Source organism: Acartia tonsa, chromosome 7, assembly GCF_053477335.1.
Source record: "Acartia tonsa isolate MP-2025a chromosome 7, ASM5347733v1, whole genome shotgun sequence".
Taxonomy (NCBI): domain Eukaryota; kingdom Metazoa; phylum Arthropoda; class Copepoda; order Calanoida; family Acartiidae; genus Acartia; species Acartia tonsa.
This window is the reverse complement of record NC_137266.1, coordinates 19212061-19232394: the sequence shown is the minus strand read 5'-3', so window position 1 is coordinate 19232394 and position 20334 is coordinate 19212061. Positions and strand designations below refer to the sequence as shown.

The 20334-nt window shown below is 34.0% G+C and overlaps 1 protein-coding gene across 2 annotated transcripts in view; it reads left to right on the top strand.

Annotated features, from left to right (window-relative positions):
- Window positions 1-5143: 5143 nt before the first annotated feature.
- The window catches only part of LOC145325006 (mitochondrial glutamate carrier 1-like), a 30412-nt gene continuing 15221 nt past the window's right edge, over window positions 5144-20334 (top strand). For both annotated transcript variants that reach the window (XR_013881373.1, XM_080167787.1), the window contains exons 1-5: window positions 5144-5194; window positions 5540-5699; window positions 7735-7798; window positions 14089-14144; window positions 16829-16995. Coding sequence is in view for 1 of the 2 variants with exons in the window: in XM_080167787.1 (XP_080023913.1) it covers window positions 5664-5699; window positions 7735-7798; window positions 14089-14144; window positions 16829-16995 (323 nt within the window). In the remaining variant the exon portion in view is untranslated. The remainder of the gene's footprint in view (window positions 5195-5539; window positions 5700-7734; window positions 7799-14088; window positions 14145-16828; window positions 16996-20334) is intronic.

The window sequence follows — 20334 nt, the reverse complement described above, 5'->3', positions numbered from 1 at the left end:
AGATAAAAAACCCACCCCAAAACCCACCCGGGTTTTTTGCACTTTAAAAAAAACTTAAAAAACCCAAGGGGTTTTAGGTTTTTGGGGTTTTATTAAAAAAAAGTAAAATTGTTTCAAAAATAAGTTTATTTTCCATTGTTTATATAAAAAAATATGTTTTTTATTGACCCCTTGCATGTATTTAACAAAGGAATAGACTGCTGTGCTTGATTTTGCCATTGTCACGGGCTCAGGAAGAGATATACCAGCAAGAAAAGCACGTAGTTTTAGGATCTTTAGATTTTTGCATTTTTTCTGCTTTTCCTGTAAATAGCAGTCAACTTTTTATCTTTCTTATGTCCTAGCCTGTTTCTAAATATTAAAAGAATGGACCTAATTGGTTTCATGGCACAGTGGTTTTCTTTGTATTTTTATAGTAGCTATTAATAGGTTATTTTAGGTTAGGTTAGTTAAGGGGTAATGATTGCCCCGCAGGGGTAGAAATAAGAGGAAAGCTACTGTGAAAATACTATGAAACTCGCTGCGCCATAGAAAGAATCGTCTATTACATATTATATAATTATATATAATATATTATTCAAGCTTTTACAGTATAAAAAATATAAAAACCCAAAATACCCCAAGAAACCCCTAAAACCCGGGTAAAACCCATATTTTTTACGACCCCGGGGTATTTTTAAAAAAACCCGGGTTTTGCACAGCCCTGAGTCAGTCCATAACTCTATTGGGAAAATGTGATATTTTCAGCTGCTATTGAAGTTAGACGGATTAATTTTCAATGAAGATATCTATGACTTATCATGAGCATTTTTTCTATATTTTGTTTTGTCCGTCTGTCTATCAGTCATGCTTAAACCTTTTTTTAATTTAAAGGTTTCATGATTTTCATTTAGTATTTTCATATTTTTATTATGACAGTTAACATCTGCTCTTTAATTCACTTTGTCCGTTTGTCCATTCCATGGTTTAATGTGCTTCGCTACCTATGGATGTTGTTATCCTTGTTTGTATCTTATTTTGTAACTTTCCACTTTAAAAAAAGACTTTCATAACAATGTTTAAAGACATTAAATGTCTTTTACAATTTCTGTGTTTTTTTTGTCCATAGTACAAAATTCACAAACACATGTTTTTATAAAAAAAAATAGTGGATAATTTATACAAATTAAAAGCTAGAACGATTACGTCTAATATAAGCGAAGCTTTATGATAAAAGTAGGGAGGGAGGGGACATTGGATTGTAACTTATGCTTGCACCCAAAGTTGTATAGGTAACCAAGTTGCTTCCGAAACTTAGGGTACTTTTGTTTGATTGGTTGGTTAAAAATAGAAATACTCAAACTTTTCAACCAATAATCTTAATGTACAGAGTGGCTATTTTGTTTATTATCATTGGAGATGTAAATCAAATGACTAAAGGTAATAAAGCCTTTAGATAAACTTTATCTGCTAAAAAGTGCAAACCCTAAACACATTTAATCTATATAAGAAAAATGTTCGAATTTTCCTCGTAAAATGTTCCAAGCTATTGAAAATCGTTTTCTAATATCCTGTAGAAAATTGAATGTGCAAAGAAATATGTGCCTAAACCTCTGCCAAAATGTATCACATTAGAATATAACTAGCGGCTACGCCCCTTGCATCTAGGGGCTCAGTATTCGAAAGGGCATGATAAATAGCTTTAAACCATCCTAAGACATGAAATTGAAAATAAAATAGTCAGGACATATAGTGAATAGAGCATCCAATCGGTTCAGTAGTTATTGAGATCTTAAGCTTCAGACGAACAACCCTTACTTAATACTTTATATCTTTACATCTTTATATCATTTAGGATCTTTACATCAAACTATTATTACAGCAAACAACTTCCTCTTTTCTTGCACTCATATTAATAAAACTTTGTTGGTGTTTTAGCTATTATGTCTTTATTGCGAATTGAATATGAAAAGGTTTATTATGTGCTTAAGTGATGTCACACCACAAAGAAAAATGGTCCTGTATATGTGAGATTAAAATGAGATGGGAAAAATAATTTCCTTTATTTCAAAACTATCTTTTTAAGAATGAATGTATGAACATTTTATGATAAAAAGGCGTAAGTTTTTAATCTATAAGAATTTCTCACAAATTACTGGTTCGATTTGGTTGTATTTGGGGTGGTTGAAGGCTATTTTCATAACATTATCCTCGCCTAGAGGCTAGGGGCAAAGCAACAAATTTTTGAAAGTAAGATTATATGATAAACATGAAATTTCAAAGCAATATTTTATGAAATCCCTAAGTTTTCATTCGTTGCGGGCTCTAATATCTGTTATCGAAATACAAATGGACAAATAGAGAAAGGTCTACAGATAAGCTTCACGTTTTTATATTTCTTACATATTCAAAAATGTTTTCGTACATGAAAAGTAAAATAAATATTTACTACGCCTAAATGATGAAATAATACGTAAAAATGCGTACTAAGGCCTTTTTACAACACACATTATATATTTCGGTTTAATCTGGATTTCAAAATCTAAAGTGATAGCCATTTCGTTCAAAAAGACAGTATTTGCGAAATTTTTATTTAAAATTGTAAGATAAAAACTGGAATTCTTTAATATATTTGAATAAACTTACTTACAAAAATAATCTTGAAATCAATAATATTTCCATCTTTGCATTATTCAGAAAAGACAAATAAATGCAAAAAAGACAGACAGACAGGCAGACAGACTAGTATTATATAAATCTCGTCTAGATAAAAAGGCTTCAATAAGTATGTAAATAGTTCTACTTTACTCTGCTAATAAAAGGACATTACGAATTTAATTCAAATTACTCTTTATTTACAAGATTTAAATACTCCCTTAATAAAGATGAAAATAACCTAAGGAATTTAAATACAAAAATCAGTTATCTATCTTTAATAGCCACAGAGAAAATTAAAGTTTTACAGGCTTACATGTAGATTTATAGAATAGCTTCTAAAAATAAGCAATGATATTTTTTTTTAAATCTATGGTACACATTTTTGTATTTTCATGCTTTAAAGAATTAAGCACAAAAATCCAAGTCCTAGAGTTGCCTTTTTAAAAGTGCATAGTTACAAAATCTGGTTTTTAAACTTGTGTCATATTATAATGTGAAGTTGTATAGTATTAACGTGTAAGCCGGCTAAGATATACATACATATATTAAATGAATTAAAATGTTGTTGACTTACAACTTTTTACTTATGTACTTTGTATTCTAATTTAAGTGATTTTAGTATCGTAGCTATTCTAGAAATAGGTTACGTTCAACTATCACTCAAAGACTGTTAAATAAATGAATGCAAGCCAGCTTTAATGAATTACAATGTTGTTGACTTACAACTTTTAGTGATGTACTTTATATCAAATTTAAGTGATTTTAGAAGCGCAGCAATACCACTCTACAATTAGTGTATGTCTTTCAGTTAGAAGGTCACTCAAAGATTGTAAGTCTTTGGATGCATCTTCCTTGATTAATAACCGATTTTTAAAATCTCAAAATGTTGTGGTTTATTTTACAGTGATAGATAAGTCAGTTTGAATTTATAAGGGAGAGGACAATGAAAATAATTTATCTTATTCTGATATTTAAAGCTTCAATTTACTATTGGGAGGAAGATTATTCTTCTCATGTCCCATCTCTCTTATCTAATACAATTTTTAAGGCGTACTTTTCATAATAGCTTGCTTTATACAATTCATACTTTAATATTCTAATTTAAACTTTTTAAATTTAATATATGGACGTAAACTAAAGTATTTTAACATATACTTTTTGTTTTATATAAAAAAGTGAAAAACAGTTAGGTATATAATATTCATAAAAATGCAAACTATGCAAAGTTTTAAACATTTGTTAACTATATTGCCATTTTTATTTTCAATGAACAAGGATGACAACATTCGTTTGTAGCAAAGAATAGAAATTGATATAAATACGTAGTAGAGTTATGGTGATTTTGAAGCCAATCTTGACGTTGAAATTTATAAAAAAAAATTTTGACAGACAGGCTACATATGAAAAAGTAGATATTTTTTGGTCAGACAAAAACTCGGCCGTCTCTGATTAAGAGCAAGCTACTAAATCGAATATAAGATGCTGTGACGTAATTATAGAAATTTATTCAGAATATATTATTTATTATTTATTCAGTAATATCGCTACTTTGAAAAATAAAACCAAATATAACTTTATGTAAGTTAAAAATAGCATTTTCTTTTATCTTTTCTGGTAGGAAATAAAAAAGTTTTTAAAAGCGAAGCTTTTCTATAATTAGGGTCGGTCCGTCCGTCCGAGATAGATAGCTTTTATTCGTTAAATTAGGCATGTTAGAATTGTCCTATCGATTTCAAACTTTGCATGATGGTTCCTGTAGTAGTTAGGTACGATTAGAAAGCTTAGTAACTCTATAATCAAGAATGTCCGTACGTCCATTTTAAACATGTTGATTTTTCTACTTTTTTAACATCAAATTTTTATGTGATCTAATTTTCCGTTTGATCTGATTTTTGGTATATTGATTCCTGGGACAACAAAGAACAATATTATAGGCTAAGAAACTCTATAATCAAGTCCTAAAAATGTAAGTATGTCCATGAATATTATCCTATATCAAGCAGTGTTTCAACAAATTTACTTACAATTTTGCCTCGACTCTTATACTTTTATATTCTGATTATTCAGTTCAGACACTATACAAGTGTTAATGTCCGTTTGTCCTACCGTTTCAGTGCTTCGCTTTCATGGATGTTGTCATCCTTGTTAATTTAAAAACAAAAAGAGTGCAAGAGAATGTTCATGTATAATTTTATAAAATTGAAAAAAAACTTTTGTTTAAGAATTTACAATATTGAAAATTTGAAGAAAAAAACCGTTATAGGTTCTTGAAATTGTGAATTTGAATATAAGGGGACAATAAACATTAACTTTGGATTTTTCATAACAATGAAAAAGATTTAGTGTATTACATCTTACTGTTCTTTCTTTTCAAATCTTTCACTTGTTAATATTAACAAAACTAATGTAAATGAATGTTGTCTAGGAATATAAAAAACTTTTTGTTTTATTTTCTCCCATTTGAATTGAAGAAAAATGAAGTAGAATATTATTGTGTTGTGTGCAGTGAGAGGAATAGCAACCTAGTCTACACATCTAGATAAACTAGACACATAAGGAAATAAAATAAAGAGGATAAACACCCCTTCTTTTTTGTTGTTGTATGGCCTGTACTTTAAAAAAGAACAGTTAAGCTTGTTGTTCTTTATAAGTGGCTACATTCCTAAAAGCATCTAAGGGTCAATTAATGTGGAAGATACCCTACTCCAAAATAGTTAAAAACCTTCCCTGAACCTTCTTAGAGCTTCAATGTAAAGGAGAACCATATCGGTTCAGCGGTTAGCGAGATCCTTCGCTACAGACAAAAATAGCTTACTACTTTTTACAATAAAACTTTTTTTACACACCTTAACTACCTACCTACTTTGATATTCATCTCTTTTATTTTGTTCTCCATGACTAGACTACAGCTCATTTGTATTTATTATCAAGCAAACCATCAACAACAACTAGAAGAAGAAAAGTACCTATTTTATAATTTATCTACCTATCAAGCAACAGAGAAGAATAGCATAACTAGCATTACAATGGCAGCAACTAAATCTGTTGAGCTTAAAACTCAGGTTTGTTTATATTAGCCCAACTTTTACTATATATCACCCTTTGTTTATTAGGGTAGTGCGGGGTTATTCCGGTAAATTTTTTGCTTCAACTTAAAAAAAAACATACTTCCCAAAAACTTTTACCGGTTTTTAAGAGTGCAAATGAACGATATGGCAATAACGAAGAAGCCTGTCTTGGTCCCATTAAGATCTCGCAACTAGAAGTCGGTCAAAAATCGGTTTTAAGGGCGGCGGTTGGCCTATACCGGAATAACCCCACCGGTGGGGCTATTTCGGTCAGTTGACTTTGGGGGGGTGGAACACCCCCTTAAAATATTTTTTTTTAACATTTTAAACTATGAGTAGAAAGCTGAGGTCATTAGCTTTCTAACGGTACTAGTCGCATGCAGATCAGAAAATTTTTTTACCACATTTTGCCCATTTTAAAAAAGTCGGTAAAATCGCAAAAAAAAACATCGATTTTTTTCATGCAAACTTTTAAAAAAAAATCATACTTTTTATTATATGATTAGGTTTTTTTTAAGCTTTATACATAAATTAGAGGCAATTTCTGATTCGCAGGTCTTGGAATTTCTTGAAAAAAGTGATTTTTTCCCAAAAAAATTTTTAATTTTAAAAATCCTGCCAGTTTTGACAGCAGTTTTTGATACATTTTTTCTTGTCTCAAATTGGCTAGGATTGACCTACAAGGGTGGCTAAGGTGTCTAAAGATGCAAAATTACATGCCTGACAATTAACTCGAAATGATATGGGGTCTAACTCTAATATTTCAACACATTTTATGCAACAGGAATTTTAAAAATGCAAAATCTTGAATATGTACTCTAAATCTTGGAGATAGAACCCATATCCTGGGGAGTTTTTGTTAGGACATGCAAAGAGCTTTCTATAGACACCTTAAACACCTTTCTAGCTTAATCCTAGCCGATTTGACATAAAAAATCCAAACCGCGCAAAAATCTCGAACACCCTTTTATACGAAAAAGATGCAAGGGTTTCATATGGAATTTTAAATCTTCTAGCAGTTTTTCTAATAGACATACCCCTTCTTACATGAGCCAATGCAGCTGTTAGATCTTCAGGCAAATATTTTTGGCGTTTCCTTGGGTGATATACTCTTCCCATTACTATAAAAATGTGTCTGAAAAATTTTAAATGTCTTTACAATTTGAAAAGCTTAGGCAACAAAACATGACATAATACAAGCAGTAAAATGACTAGTAATGTACATCACACAACAGGCAAGGCAATGATTAAAGCTTAGGTCATGCATTTAGGTTGTTTATGCTTCCAGATCACCTAAATAAAACATTAGGGTATTATACAGTTATAAATACAGTAATAAAAAAAAGTAAAAAAAGTGACCGGAATAGACCCTTTTTTTGAGACGAAAAAAAAATTATGAAAAATTCAAGTTAGAACAACGCCTCCAATTGCAAACGATAAATGAATGCCATATCTTCCATTTTACAAAAACCCGGGGGTCAATAGGACTTACCATTTTTTCACAATTTTAGATTGAACATGGCCTATTTTGAATTTTTTTTTTTGCAACTTTTTTAGGGCAAAAAAATCATAGAAGGAGTGATCTGACAAAAATTTGATGAAGTAAGAAATGAAAGTATAGGCAATAAACTACAACTTTGCTTTTCTGAAGATCTCTCGCAAACGTTTAGAACACCGTTAAAAAAACGGTTTTAAAAAAGTTGGTCGAGTGACCGGAATTAGACCCCCCTACCGCATTAACCCCGCACTACCCTAGTCATCGTTGGCTGTAAATAGTAACTAATACCTAAAGTATATTTTATATTTGCATAGTTTTAAAGGATTTTTTGTCTTTTAAATACAAGAGAAATGTAAATATCTATAAAATATCAGATTATAAAAATAGTATCATGGAGTGGTTACAAAGATTATCTGATAAAGGTGTTAAATTAGGTGTCGCTTAAGATAAGATTCTAGAGAAACTTATAAAAAATGCTTTTTTTTCTAATCTTTAATTGCATATTTTTTATTAAAATTAATATTTTTACAGGTTCCTGTGCAACAGTTTGCCCTTTTACCTAAAATCATTAATGGAGGCATCGCTGGTATCATTGGTAAGTACCTCTAGTTTACCTAACTTTTGTTGTGTTGACGTTGGTGTTTTCTTCATTAATAATGAAGAAATCTAGGATGTACATTTCTCTCTCCCCAAGTCCCCACCCCTCTTTTGTTCCCCAAAAAGTATGGGGGTTGGGGGGCGGGGTAGAATATAGGAAAATAAACACCACTGGATAACAAAGTAAAAGAATAGAGGGGGCATACCATAGGCTATATGTAACTCACCCCACATGGCAGGGACCCTGTCCTGCTTTTGTATTGGGTCTTTGAAATCATCTAAAAGAACGGAAAGCATTTTGCCAGCAGACGAATAGGATCTCCACAACTTGGGCCTGATAGTTGTCTATATTATTATACATCTATACTTATACATTTATTCCCTGGATGAGATGCCCACACGTGAATAAATTGCAAGGAATAATAGGAAATCCGGTCTTTAAAAGTAAAAGAAGGCAGGTTTTTTTTACTTTTATACAAACTTTTTAAAGGAATACTATTAATAAAGAGATCATATTGTTTGATCTTTCCTAATCCAATATCAACATCTTATAATGCATTTAATTTAAGATTTATTTTGAATACCTCATCCTGTCTTTATTCAGGATTTAAAGGATAAACACATGATTAAAAGATAATCGCCATATTTCGCAGATTTTAAATTTCTTTAATTTAATGGATTTGTGACGCTATTTCTTATTTGAAGGTTTTATGAATAAAAACTTTCAGCTCTTTAGCTTCAAATCATTAACAGTTTTAATGTCAATTTTCCCAGGAAGTGAGGAGACATTTGGCTGTTTATTACAATCGTCCCCAAAGTATTTAATAGCGATTTCTTATTCGTTGGCTCAATAACTTTGGGGACTATAACTAAATTTTGATTGGTTGGTTCATTAATTGAGTGTTAACCGTTTCTACTAATAATTGTAATCAAAAATGGTTTATATTGTGTACTATCATTGGGGATGTACATTATTTAACGTCCATTGTCTTATCCCTGTAGACACCTGCAATTCCCTCATCATTTATCCTTGTTTTTATGTTCATTTGGTTCCATCGGGATTCCTCCCACACGGGATTCCTCCCACTGAATTCCTCCCACGGGATTCCTCCCAAACGGGATACCTCCCACACGGGATTCCTCCCACACGGGATACCTCCCACGGGATTCCTCCCACACGGGATACCTCCCACAGGATTCCTCCCAAACGGGATACCTCCCACGGGATTCCTCCCAAACGGGATACCTCCCACAGTATTCCTCCCACACGGGATCCCTCCCACGGGATTCCTCCCAAACGGGATACCTCCCACGGTATTCCTCCCACACGGGATCCCTCCCACGGAATTCCTCCCACACGGGATACCTCCCACGGTATTCCTCCCACACGGGATTCCTCCACAACGGGATACCTCCCAAGGTATTCCTCCCACATGGGATCCCTCCCACGGAATTCCTCCCACACGGGATACCTCCCACAGTATTCCTCCCACGGTATTCCTCCCACACGGGATCCCTCCCACGGGATTCCTCCCAAACAGGATACCTCCCACGGTATTCCTCCCACACGGGATACCTCCCACGGGATTCCTCCCACACGGGATACCTCCCACGGAATTTCTCCCACACGGGATCCCTCCCACAGGATTCCTCCCAAACATGATACCTCCCACGGTATTTCTCCCACACGGGTTCCCTCCCATGGTATTCCTCCCACACGGGACTCCTCCTAAAAATGTTTCAATTTTTTCCAATTTTCAATTTTTCAGGGTGGGGTGTCCTTCCACACCCCCGTAAAAAAAATTTTTTCACATTTTTTTTTTCATTTAAAGATTTTTGGAGGGTGGGATAACCTTCCACACCCCCCTAAAAAAAAAATTTTATAAATTTTTTTTTTCATTTTAAAATTTCGGGGGGGGGGGTGACCTTCCACACCCCCCCCAAAAATTTTTTCTCAAATTTTTTTTTTCATTTCAAGATTTTGGGGGGGTGGATAACCTTCCACACCCCCTAAAAAAATTTTTTTCTTAAAATTTTTTTTTTCCATTTTCAATTTTGTTGAGGGTGGGGTGACCTCCAACACCCCCCAAAAAATTTTTATTCAATTATTTTGATTATTTTAAATTTTTGGGGGTGGGGTGACCTTCCACATCCCCCCAAAAAAAATTTTTTCACATTTTTTTTTTCATTTAAAGATTTTTGGAGGGTGGGATAACCTTCCACACCCCCCTAAAAAAAAATTTTTTTAAATTGCTGCATAAGTATTAACTTTGGCAGCAAGTCTTTGGGCCAACAATAAGTATTTCTTTCTAACTGCTGGATTGTTGACAGCCTGATTGTCAGCATAAACCTTATGTTGGAGTGCAATGTCCTTTATAAGCCCATCTAAGAGTTTCCACACACTGGGATGTTTAGAGAGAAAGAGTGAATTTAATTTATTGTGGTATCCTTCTACAGCATTAGTGGTTCTGGGAACATTATCAGCTGGATCTGTAAAATGGTTCCAAACTTGAGGGGGATACCTAGAAGGATTTCTTGGTATGCCTGCACCTCTATCTCTACCCTGAATGTAAGATACCTCAAAGTAGGCAATCAGCTCATTGACTCTCTCTATATCTGGAAATGAATCAGCTAGTTCATGAAATCTTGGTAACACATCATCTAATGGAACAAATGATAATGCCATTAAGGATTTGACTGCCATGTTGAACTCTGGGTTGCTTTCAAATTTGCTCTTTAGACCTAGTTCTCCAACTTTTCTTATTACAGACTGACGAAGGTGGAAAAGGCATCCTTTTACTGAAGCATTTGGGTATGCCAGTCTGAATGCATTTTGAGCAGCATTTTCAAAGTCAAGCAACATAATTTGTGGAACAGAATCAGGCAGAAGTTCCTTTAGGGCATCTAGCATCCTGATGTATGTATTTTGTTCTTTGTTGGGCAAAAGAAAATAGTTGTTGCCTACCTTAGCATGAATTGTGTAAAGCTGGTAGAAAACTGATGGCACAACAGCAAAGGTGCCATCACCCAACCACACATTCTCATCATCCAGTACATGTAAAAGCTCCCTGGAGCCTAACATTAAAATGCGGTTAGGATCTGCAATACCTGTGTCATGAAGAATAACATTCCTGTATTTCTCAGGAATTTCAAAGCTTAAATTCTGAGGATTTGGCTCTACAGGATTGCCCACTCTTCTCTTAGCCCTGATGTTGTCATCTAAAGATGGGCGCTTAGGTAGCCTTTGCAGTGTATCTTGACTTAGACCTGCAAGGCAATCTGCAAGAACAGATCTTGTTGTGTCAAGAGTTGAAGAGGCCTTTGTCCTCATGAGGGACTGCACTCTCAACACATCATTTTTCACTGGATCTCCAGTGTGTGAGTGTATGACCTTCCACACCCCCCTAAAAATTTTTTTTCCCTCCATTTTAAATTTTAAACTTTTCAGGGGGATGCGGTAACCTCCCACATTCCCCTGAAAAATTTTTCAATTTTTTTATTTTTTGCCATTTTGAATTTTTTTTTATTATTTAAAAAAAAAAGATAAGGGGGTGTTGGAGGTCACCCCACCCCAAAAAATTTTAAATCCAGAAAAGAAAAAAAAATTTGAAAAAATAATTTTTAGGGGGGTGTGGAAGGTCACCTTACCCCGAAAATAAAAAAAATAAAAAATTGAACAAATTTTTTTATGGAAGTGTGGGAGGTCACTTCAACCCCAAAAATTTGAAAATAACAGAAAAAGAAATTTGTAGGGGGGGTGTGGAAGGTCACCCCAACCCCGAAAGTTTAAAAATGAAAAGAAAAAAAAATTTTGTTTGGGGGTGTGGGAGGCTACCCCACCCTCAACAAAATTGGAAAGGGGAAAAAAAAAAAAATTGAAAATTTTTTTTTTAGGGGGGTGTGGAAGGTCATCTCACCCCCTAAAATCTTAAAATGAAAAAAAAAAAAATTGAAAAAAAATTTTTAAGGAGCTGTGGAAGGTCACCCCACCCTGAAAAAAATTGAAACATTTATAGAAGGAGTCCCGTGTGGGAGGAATAACATGGGAGGGAACCTATGTGGGAGGAATACCGTGGGAGGTATCCTGTTTGGGAGGAATCCTGTGTGGAAGGTTAATATTGGGGGTGTTGGAGGTCACCCCACCCTCAACAAAATTGAAAATGGAAAAAAAAAAAATTTGAAAAAAATTTTTTTTAGGGGGGTGTTGAAGTTTATCCCATCCCCAAAAATCTTAAAATGAAAAAAAAAATTTGAAAATTTTTTTTTTGGGGGGGTGTGGATGTCACCCCCCCCCCCCCCCCGAAAATTTTAAAATGAAAAAAAAAAAATTTGAAAAAAAAATATTTTTAGGGGGGTGTGGAAGGTTATCCCACCCCCAAAAATCTTAAAATGAAAAAAAAAATTTGGAAAAAAAATTTTGGGGGGGTGTGGAAGGTCACCCCCCCTCCTCGAAAATTTTAAAATGAAAAAAAAAAAATTTTCAAATTTTTTTGTACGGGGGTGTGGAATAGGCCGACTCAAGATGCAAAATTTTTTGGCGCGCTATTTTAACCCATTCTATTCATAAATATAAGACTATAGATACCTTTAAAAGTGTTCTCAGACTATTTTTTCAGCAATATGTCAAATTCGAATTTCATAAAAAAGGGGAAGGTTCCCCCCCTGGGGGTGAAATTTTTTTTTCTTTCAAACCATGGCTCTATACACCTTCCTGAATTCGTCTTGAAGAGTACATTAAGAATCAAAAAACGTTTTTTAAAAATATTGATCCCAGAAAAAGTTATCCTCAAATAACCGTCAAAATCACCTGATTTTGCTAAAATGGCCAAAATTGTTAGTTTTTTGAGAATAGCTCTTGCTATGATCAAAATATTTTAAAATCGTTTTTTGATCCTTAATGTACTCTTCAAGACGAATTCAGGAAGGTGTATAAAGCCATGGTTTGAAAGAAAAAAAAATTTCACCCCCAGGGGGGAACCTTCCCCTTTTTTATGAAAATCGAATTTGACATATTGCTGAAAAAAAGCTACCAGAACACTTTTTTTGGTATCATTGGTCTTTATATCATAAAAGGAATGGGTTGAAATAGCGCGCCCATTGAATTTCAAAAAAAGTGGTAATTCTGAGTCGGTCTAGTGTGGAAGGACACCCTACCCTGAAAAATTGAAAAAATTCCGTGGGAGGTATCCTGTGTGGGAGGAATCCCGTGGGAGGTATCCCGTGTGGGAGGAATACTGTGGGAGGTATCCCGTGTGGGAGGAATTCCGTGGGAGGGATCCCGTGTGGGAGGAATACCGTGGGAGGTATCCCGTTTGGGAGGAATCCCGTGGGAGGGATCCCGTGTGGGAGGAATACCGTGGGAGGGATCCCGTGTGGGAGGAATACCGTGGGAGGTATCCCGTGTGGGAGGAATTCCGTGGGAGGGATCCCGTGTGGGAGGAATACCGTGGGAGGTATCCCGTTTGGGAGGAATCCCGTGGGAGGGATCCCGTGTGGGAGGAATACCGTGGGAGGTATCCCGTTTGGGAGGAAATCCGTGGGAGGGATCCCGTGTGGGAGGAATTCCGTGGGAGGGATCCCGTGTGGGAGGAATACTGTGGGAGGTATCCCGTTTGGGAGGAATCCCGTGGGAGGGATCCCGTGTGGGAGGAATACCGTGGGAGGTATCCCGTTTGGGAGGAATCCCGTGGGAGGGATCCCGGTTGGGAGGAATCCCGTGTGGGAGGAGTCCCGTGTGGGAGGAATACCGTGGGAGGGATCCCGTTGGGAGGAATCCAGTGGGAGGAATCCCGTGGGGAGGAATCCCGTGACTACCGTTCATTTATATAAATTAGTGATGGCAATACGTCGAATTTTTGGGCCGGATTCGGATTCCGGATTCTTAAAAGAATCCGTCAAAAAAGTGGCGGATGCCGGATTCGGATTCCGGATTCTAGCAGTATTTTAAAAGGCTTTTTAAAAAAAAATAAATGAAGCATGAAAAGCTGTGAAATGAAAATAAATACTTACAAAAAAAACGCAACTTTTATACTACTAGGTATTATACATGTAGTTAAGAAGAAACAATAAAATACTTTTTAGGTATATGTCTGCCACAATTTAGATAAGTTTTGTCTGAAAAAAAAACTGTTATTTGTATTTGTAATATTAGCCTACCAATTAAGAATCCGGAATCCGCTATTAAAAAACGGATTCCGGATTCGGATTCCAAAATTTGCCCAAAAATTGGGCGGATCCGGATTGCCATCCCTAATATAAATTTTGAATTCTAAAATATTTTTGTTCCAGGTGTAACCTGCGTGTTTCCACTCGATTTGGTGAAGACAAGACTACAAAATCAAAAGGTAAAAATAACATTGGTTTTTTTTTCTACACCAAAGGAAAAACATTGAAAAAATACGTCTGGTCATTAAAATGTTTTTAATTCTTTGGGCTAATTGGCCTTCTTTTGCTTAGTCTAATACCTAGTGTTCTAACTGCTGCTTCAAAAATTATAAAGGCGCCGCAATACTTAAAATAAAATAGAAAAAATGCTTTTTTACAAGATTTTTTTGGAAACTGTGTGTCAAAGAATTTAAGGTTACTTCTTTGGGTGTGCATTCACTTTCGCATAGTATTACTTTACATTCGCTTAGTGTTTCATATTCCCTGAAGGATACAATGGCAAATAAATAAGGAGTAACTTCAATAGGCATTTGTGCGGAGTGGATACAAAACCGCGACAAACAAAACCGTGACAGTTACAAAATCGCCCCATAACAAAACCGCCCAATAACAAAACCGCGACAGTAACAAAACCGCGACAGTTACAAAACCGCGACAATAACAAAAATATAACTATGTATAATTTTTTTAGAATTCAACATTCAAAAAGTCTTAATGCTAGAAGGTCATGGCCGCAAAGCTCGGCCCCCTGGCCTGCCTAGCCGCGGGCGCTCGGCCCCCTTGCCTATAACCTAACCTAACCTTAGGTACCTAAATATTGTAAAAAAATATTAAAAATTTGAAAAAAATCTACCAACCACTTTTTGTAAAATCCACGAAATTCTAGGTAAACTATAAATAAGTAAATGTACATTAAATTTTTAATATTTTTTTTACAATATTTTATTAGGTAAGGTAAGGTTAGGTTATAGGCAAGGGGGCCGAGCGCCCGCGGCTAGGCAGGCCAGGGGGCCGAGCTTTGCGGCCATGACATTCTAGCATTAAGACTTTTTGAATGTTGGTCTTTTGTTATTGTCGCGGTTTTGTTATGGGGCGGTTTTGTAACTGTCGCGGTTTTGTTATGGGGCGGTTTTGTAACTGTCGCGGTTTTGTTTGTCGCGGTTTTGTATCCACTCCATTTGTGCTGTTATAATAATTTGCAGTACATACGATTTGCAAATGTTATACAAGTGTGGAAATGAATGTATACAACTTTTTTACGGGGATAGAAAAAGTGCGGTCAGCAGTAAGCAAATGCATTTTAATATTACACAGTTCACACAATACTATACCTAATCAGGGATCTAAAGGGATAGGACAATGGCCGATACATTGATGTACATCCCCAAAGATGATGCACCAACCAATCAAAATTCAATAAACGTCCCCAAAGTTGTTAAGCCAACGAATAAGAAAACGTTATTATAGTGATGGCAATCCGTCGAATTTTTGGGCCGGATTCGGATTCCGGATTCTTAAAGAATCCGTCAAAAAAAAAGTGGCGGATTCCGGATTCTTATTTTTGGCGGATTCCGGATTCTAGCAATATTTTAAAAGGATTTTTTAAAAAAATTTAAAATTAAGTGCTACATATGTCCTATGTCCTAAAAATCAATTTTCTTGGTGTTCTCTATAATTCACTTCCGAGAATCGAACCAGATTTTAAAAGATATTATATATAATGATGAAAATCTTTGCCTTTAAAGAGAAGGAGTTGAAAGAAAAAAACTCAAGATGCTAATTTTAGCCTACCAAATAAGAATCCGGAATCCGCTATTAAAAAACGGATTTCGGATCCGGATTCGGATTCCAAAATTGGCCAAAAATTGGGCGGATTCCGGATCCGGATTGCCAACCCTAGTTATTATAAAACTTTGGGGAGTAGTGTAATAAACAGCCCAATGTTCCCTCCAACCCTGATACCTAATAGACAAGATAGTGCAGAGTAATCAAATTCAATCAAGGACAAATGTGTTTCAAACTAGAGTAGCAACAATAAGTTGAAGGATTTTATATGAAACAACAGTTAACTATTATGCAGGGTATATTCATAGATGATCCTGTCAGTCAGTCAATGAAACAAGAACAAGTAGTCAACAAATACATATTCTGTAAATAAGTATGTAATGTATTGGATTTGTAAATTTTAGTAGAGGGATGCACTTTATAATCCAAGGCACTTTTATTCATGTTGTGATAGCGAGTCTAAGACGGCTAATAAAATAGACGGACATACCATACGGATAGAACATCTTTGCTACTAAGCATTACAGGTTCGATTTCGACTAAATAACATTAAGTAGCAAACTTCTATGTATAATAGCACTCTAAAGAAACTCTAATAAAACAACTAATGACAATATAAAAAACAAGGATATAATTCTTTAATCTGTACACATTGAAAGAGTGTTCACTCAATTTCGTGTGTTTTTATATAACAAAACAAAATACCTATTAATTATATTGGATAGGGTGTAGAATAATGATGTTAAGTGGAAAGGATGGTGTCGACTAGGGTGATAATTTGCCATTTTGGTGATTTGAAAATGAAATACGAATTTGTGCGAAAATGTATGAACACAGTTTAAGTAGCTTGCAATTTTTTCTGCAAGTCTTGCATTGACTTTGAATTTAATTTTGGAAATAAACAAATAATTCACTTCTGTAATTGATTTTGGTGTATTAAAAAGACTTTAGATTTTGATTAAAGTTCTTAGACTATAATCATTGATCAATCAAGTTGGTTGTACCTCATCTCTATACATGAGAAGACTATAGTCAACTCAGCAACAAGTAATATAATAATAACCATCTTTGTTTTCAGGTTGGCCCTAATGGAGAGAAGATGTACGCTAGTATGCTGGACTGCTTCAGGAAGACGTACAAGGCTGAGGGATACTTTGGTATGTACAGAGGCTCCGCTGTCAACATACTGCTCATCACCCCGGAGAAGGCCATCAAGCTCGCGGCTAATGATTATTTTAGACATAGGTGAAGTACCATTATCTTTATTTTAAATTCTTGGGTAACTAGTAAAAATAATATAAGAAAGAAATCATCTTTAAAATGTATTTTGGATGGTCAGACTCAGATGTTTAGTTGCCAGTGAAAGAAAGAGAGAATAAATTCTATTAATCACAAAATTTGAGAAAAGAAATACCTACCTACCTAAGTATTTAAGTCTTTAGAAGAATGACCAACATATAATGCAATTAAATACTGCTCATTGGTTCATGGAATCTTCATTAAAGATTTCATCTGTTTATCTTAAATGCTAGCCGAGAAAATTACACCTTTTCGTTGTGAATAGATAGAAAGACAGAAAAAGTAAATAAAGGAGTAGAATTGTTACTAAAAAGCACATTAATTAAAATAAGATTTTAAGGATTTTAAAAACCGAGAGTTCTTAACTACTCAATAAATATAGAATATCATTGAAGTATTGTCGTCCTTGTTATTAAGTGAGGATATCCAAGTTTAGTCTAGTTTTATAAATATTACAAAACTTTAATTTTTGCAAAATAGAAACTAGATTTATTATATGTCTCTTGTTCTTAGTTGTTTATATCTTTTTACATTAAGTCCAAGTAATTCTGACAATTTATTGGATTGAAGGGCTCATGAAGAAAAAAGAAAATCCGTGAGAAAAATAATATAAACAAGGATGACAACATCCATAAATAGCACTGAAATTTTTAAAATAACGAAAAAATAATTTATGAGTGCTGTTGCGACTTATTGTTCATAGAAATATTCACGAGAAATTTCAGAAGCCTATCCTATAATATAGCTGATTAAAAATTTCTTTGGTCAGGGAAATCTTCTCAAACAAATGGTCTTTATTGTCTTCCCATAAAATCTTTCTTTAATTTGTAATTATAGAGTAGCTTTGCTACCAAAAAGTGCATCCTTTGAGTAGTAAACAACTTGTAATTCATCTAAATGTCCAGGGATAAGATAATGGTAAAGAAAAAAGTATTTTTTATTCTATTTTATAAAGAAGTAAGCTTTTTTGTCTGTAGCGAAGGATCTTGCTAACCGCTGAACCGATATGATTCTGCTTTAGAATTAAGCTTCTTATATGTCCTGGGATGGTTTTAGGCTGATCTATTTTATAAAAAAAGTTGTGTGGTTTAAGCTATTTTTCTGCCTTTTCATATTGCTTCGAATATCCCTAGATACTAGGGACGCAGCCGCTAGTAGTTCCTTAAAGTAAAAATCAAGTACCATAAATAAAACTTTAAAAACCTATTCTTACAGATGTATTTTTTGCTTTATTTCTTGTTTATGTTGATCTATCTATTTTCATCTTTTTAAAGAATTTTTTTTAAAGATTTTTATAGATATAGAACTTTTTATGATAGTCCTCCAAATTCTCCAGTGAACAACAAAATAACCCCTCCCCTGATTTAACTTTTAAGAAAGCATTTTAGTAGCCCATGCTTAACCCTGCATGATTTCTAATCCTTACTTAACCTAACCTAAAAATAAGTTTATCTAAAAGTTTAATTTAGGGTTCTCTTTTAGTCAAAAGGAAACTGCCAAATTCTCTTTATAGTTAATGAAAACAGAGTAATTAAATTATTGGAATGCTATTTCTAGTTTTCTATACAACTCTATTCTAAAAGGAATCTTCATTTGTATTTTCAAACCCGAATATTGTCTATATTTAAGAGGTGCATTCCATAATTTTGATTTAATATTATCATGAAGGATGTGGACATAGGACTGTAAATTACAATGGTAGTTGATACACAAAGAACATTGATATCTTATTTGCTGGCTCAAAAACTTTGGGTACTTATATTGAATCTTAATTGGTAAGGTCCAAACTATTAGTGTCTAATTGTTTCAATCAATATTTTATTTCATTGTCCTATCTATTAAGATATCTGGATAATTATAATTTTTTTTAAAAAATTCATCAGAGGATGGATTAAAATAGGCCACGATCTGCCATAGTTAGGTCAGACATTTGACCAAAATGATACTGGCCATCGTAGATTAAAATCTGTTTAAAACCATTATTATAAAAATAATTTCTCCCAAATGGTGTAATAAAGTAATACAGTTTCTTTTTTTCATGCGGTATTATAAAGAAAATCAGGAACCTATTGACTTAACTTTAGGTGGTAAAGAATAATCTAATAAAAGAGTTGGATCGGAAAGATATTAGTCATAACTGACAAATCTTATTTTCAAGTTTCCTCCACTCAATATCTTGTAAGTTGTTCTGATGCAAAATAGTTGAAGTACCTTTCTAACTTTTTCATATAAATTATCCTACAAAATTAGGTAGGACTACATTTGTTCTTGGGTTATAACTTTCAACTTGTTTAATAATGGATGCAGTATCGCATTACTAAATATTTAGGTAATATCCTCTTAGAAATATTTTTTCAATTTTAAAAATTTGAGTACTTCAGCTAATATGATTAAAACTGGTCTTTGAGTACTAATTACTAATTTGGTTTAATATCATTTCCGTAGTTATTTCTTAATGAATTAAAAAATGAATTTTCATGATCTAATTTCGAAAAAATATCAAATGTTTCATGTTCCGCCAGTGTAATAAGCCTGTCAGGTACATACTACAACTTTGTAATAAATCATTCAAAATCTCTACAAATTTTCTAATATATACCCTATCAAACTAACATAGTACACGCACACACACACACGCACACACACACACACATAAAAATAAACAAGAACACAGTATTGCAATGGTAAACTGCATTTTCAATATAATTCTCCTTCAATCTTTATTTTACTAAAACTACACTAGGTGTCTAAAGGCATACGACAATGGATGATAAATTGATGTACACCTCCAATTATTATACTTAAAATTACCCCTTCTGTAGATTACAATAAGCGGAAAAAAACATTTGGACACTCAACTTAATGATGCTTCCAATCAAACTTTAGTGAATGTCCCTAAAGTTGTAAGGCCAACGAATAAGAAAGCGTTATTATAAAATTTTGGGGAGTAATGTAATAAACAGCCCTATGTCCCCTCTCTTTCTCTGGTAACAGGCACTATTTTTTATTAGAAACTTATTTATTACTGCATAGGTTGAATTATATAGCAGCTACGCCGCTTACCAATATTTTACCACATACTTACAAACATTCTCTTTGAAAGTTGCACTTTTCTCTCTTCTAACACTTAAACGGATGCAGTGATAGGTAAATTAAAGAAAAAAGATTTTGTCATGTACTGTCAATGTTTGGTTAAACTCATTAGGGTTAAAACACATTTCTTCCTTATCGTTGTATCCCATCCATGTATGTACATGTATAAGTATAGATGTATAATCCTGACAA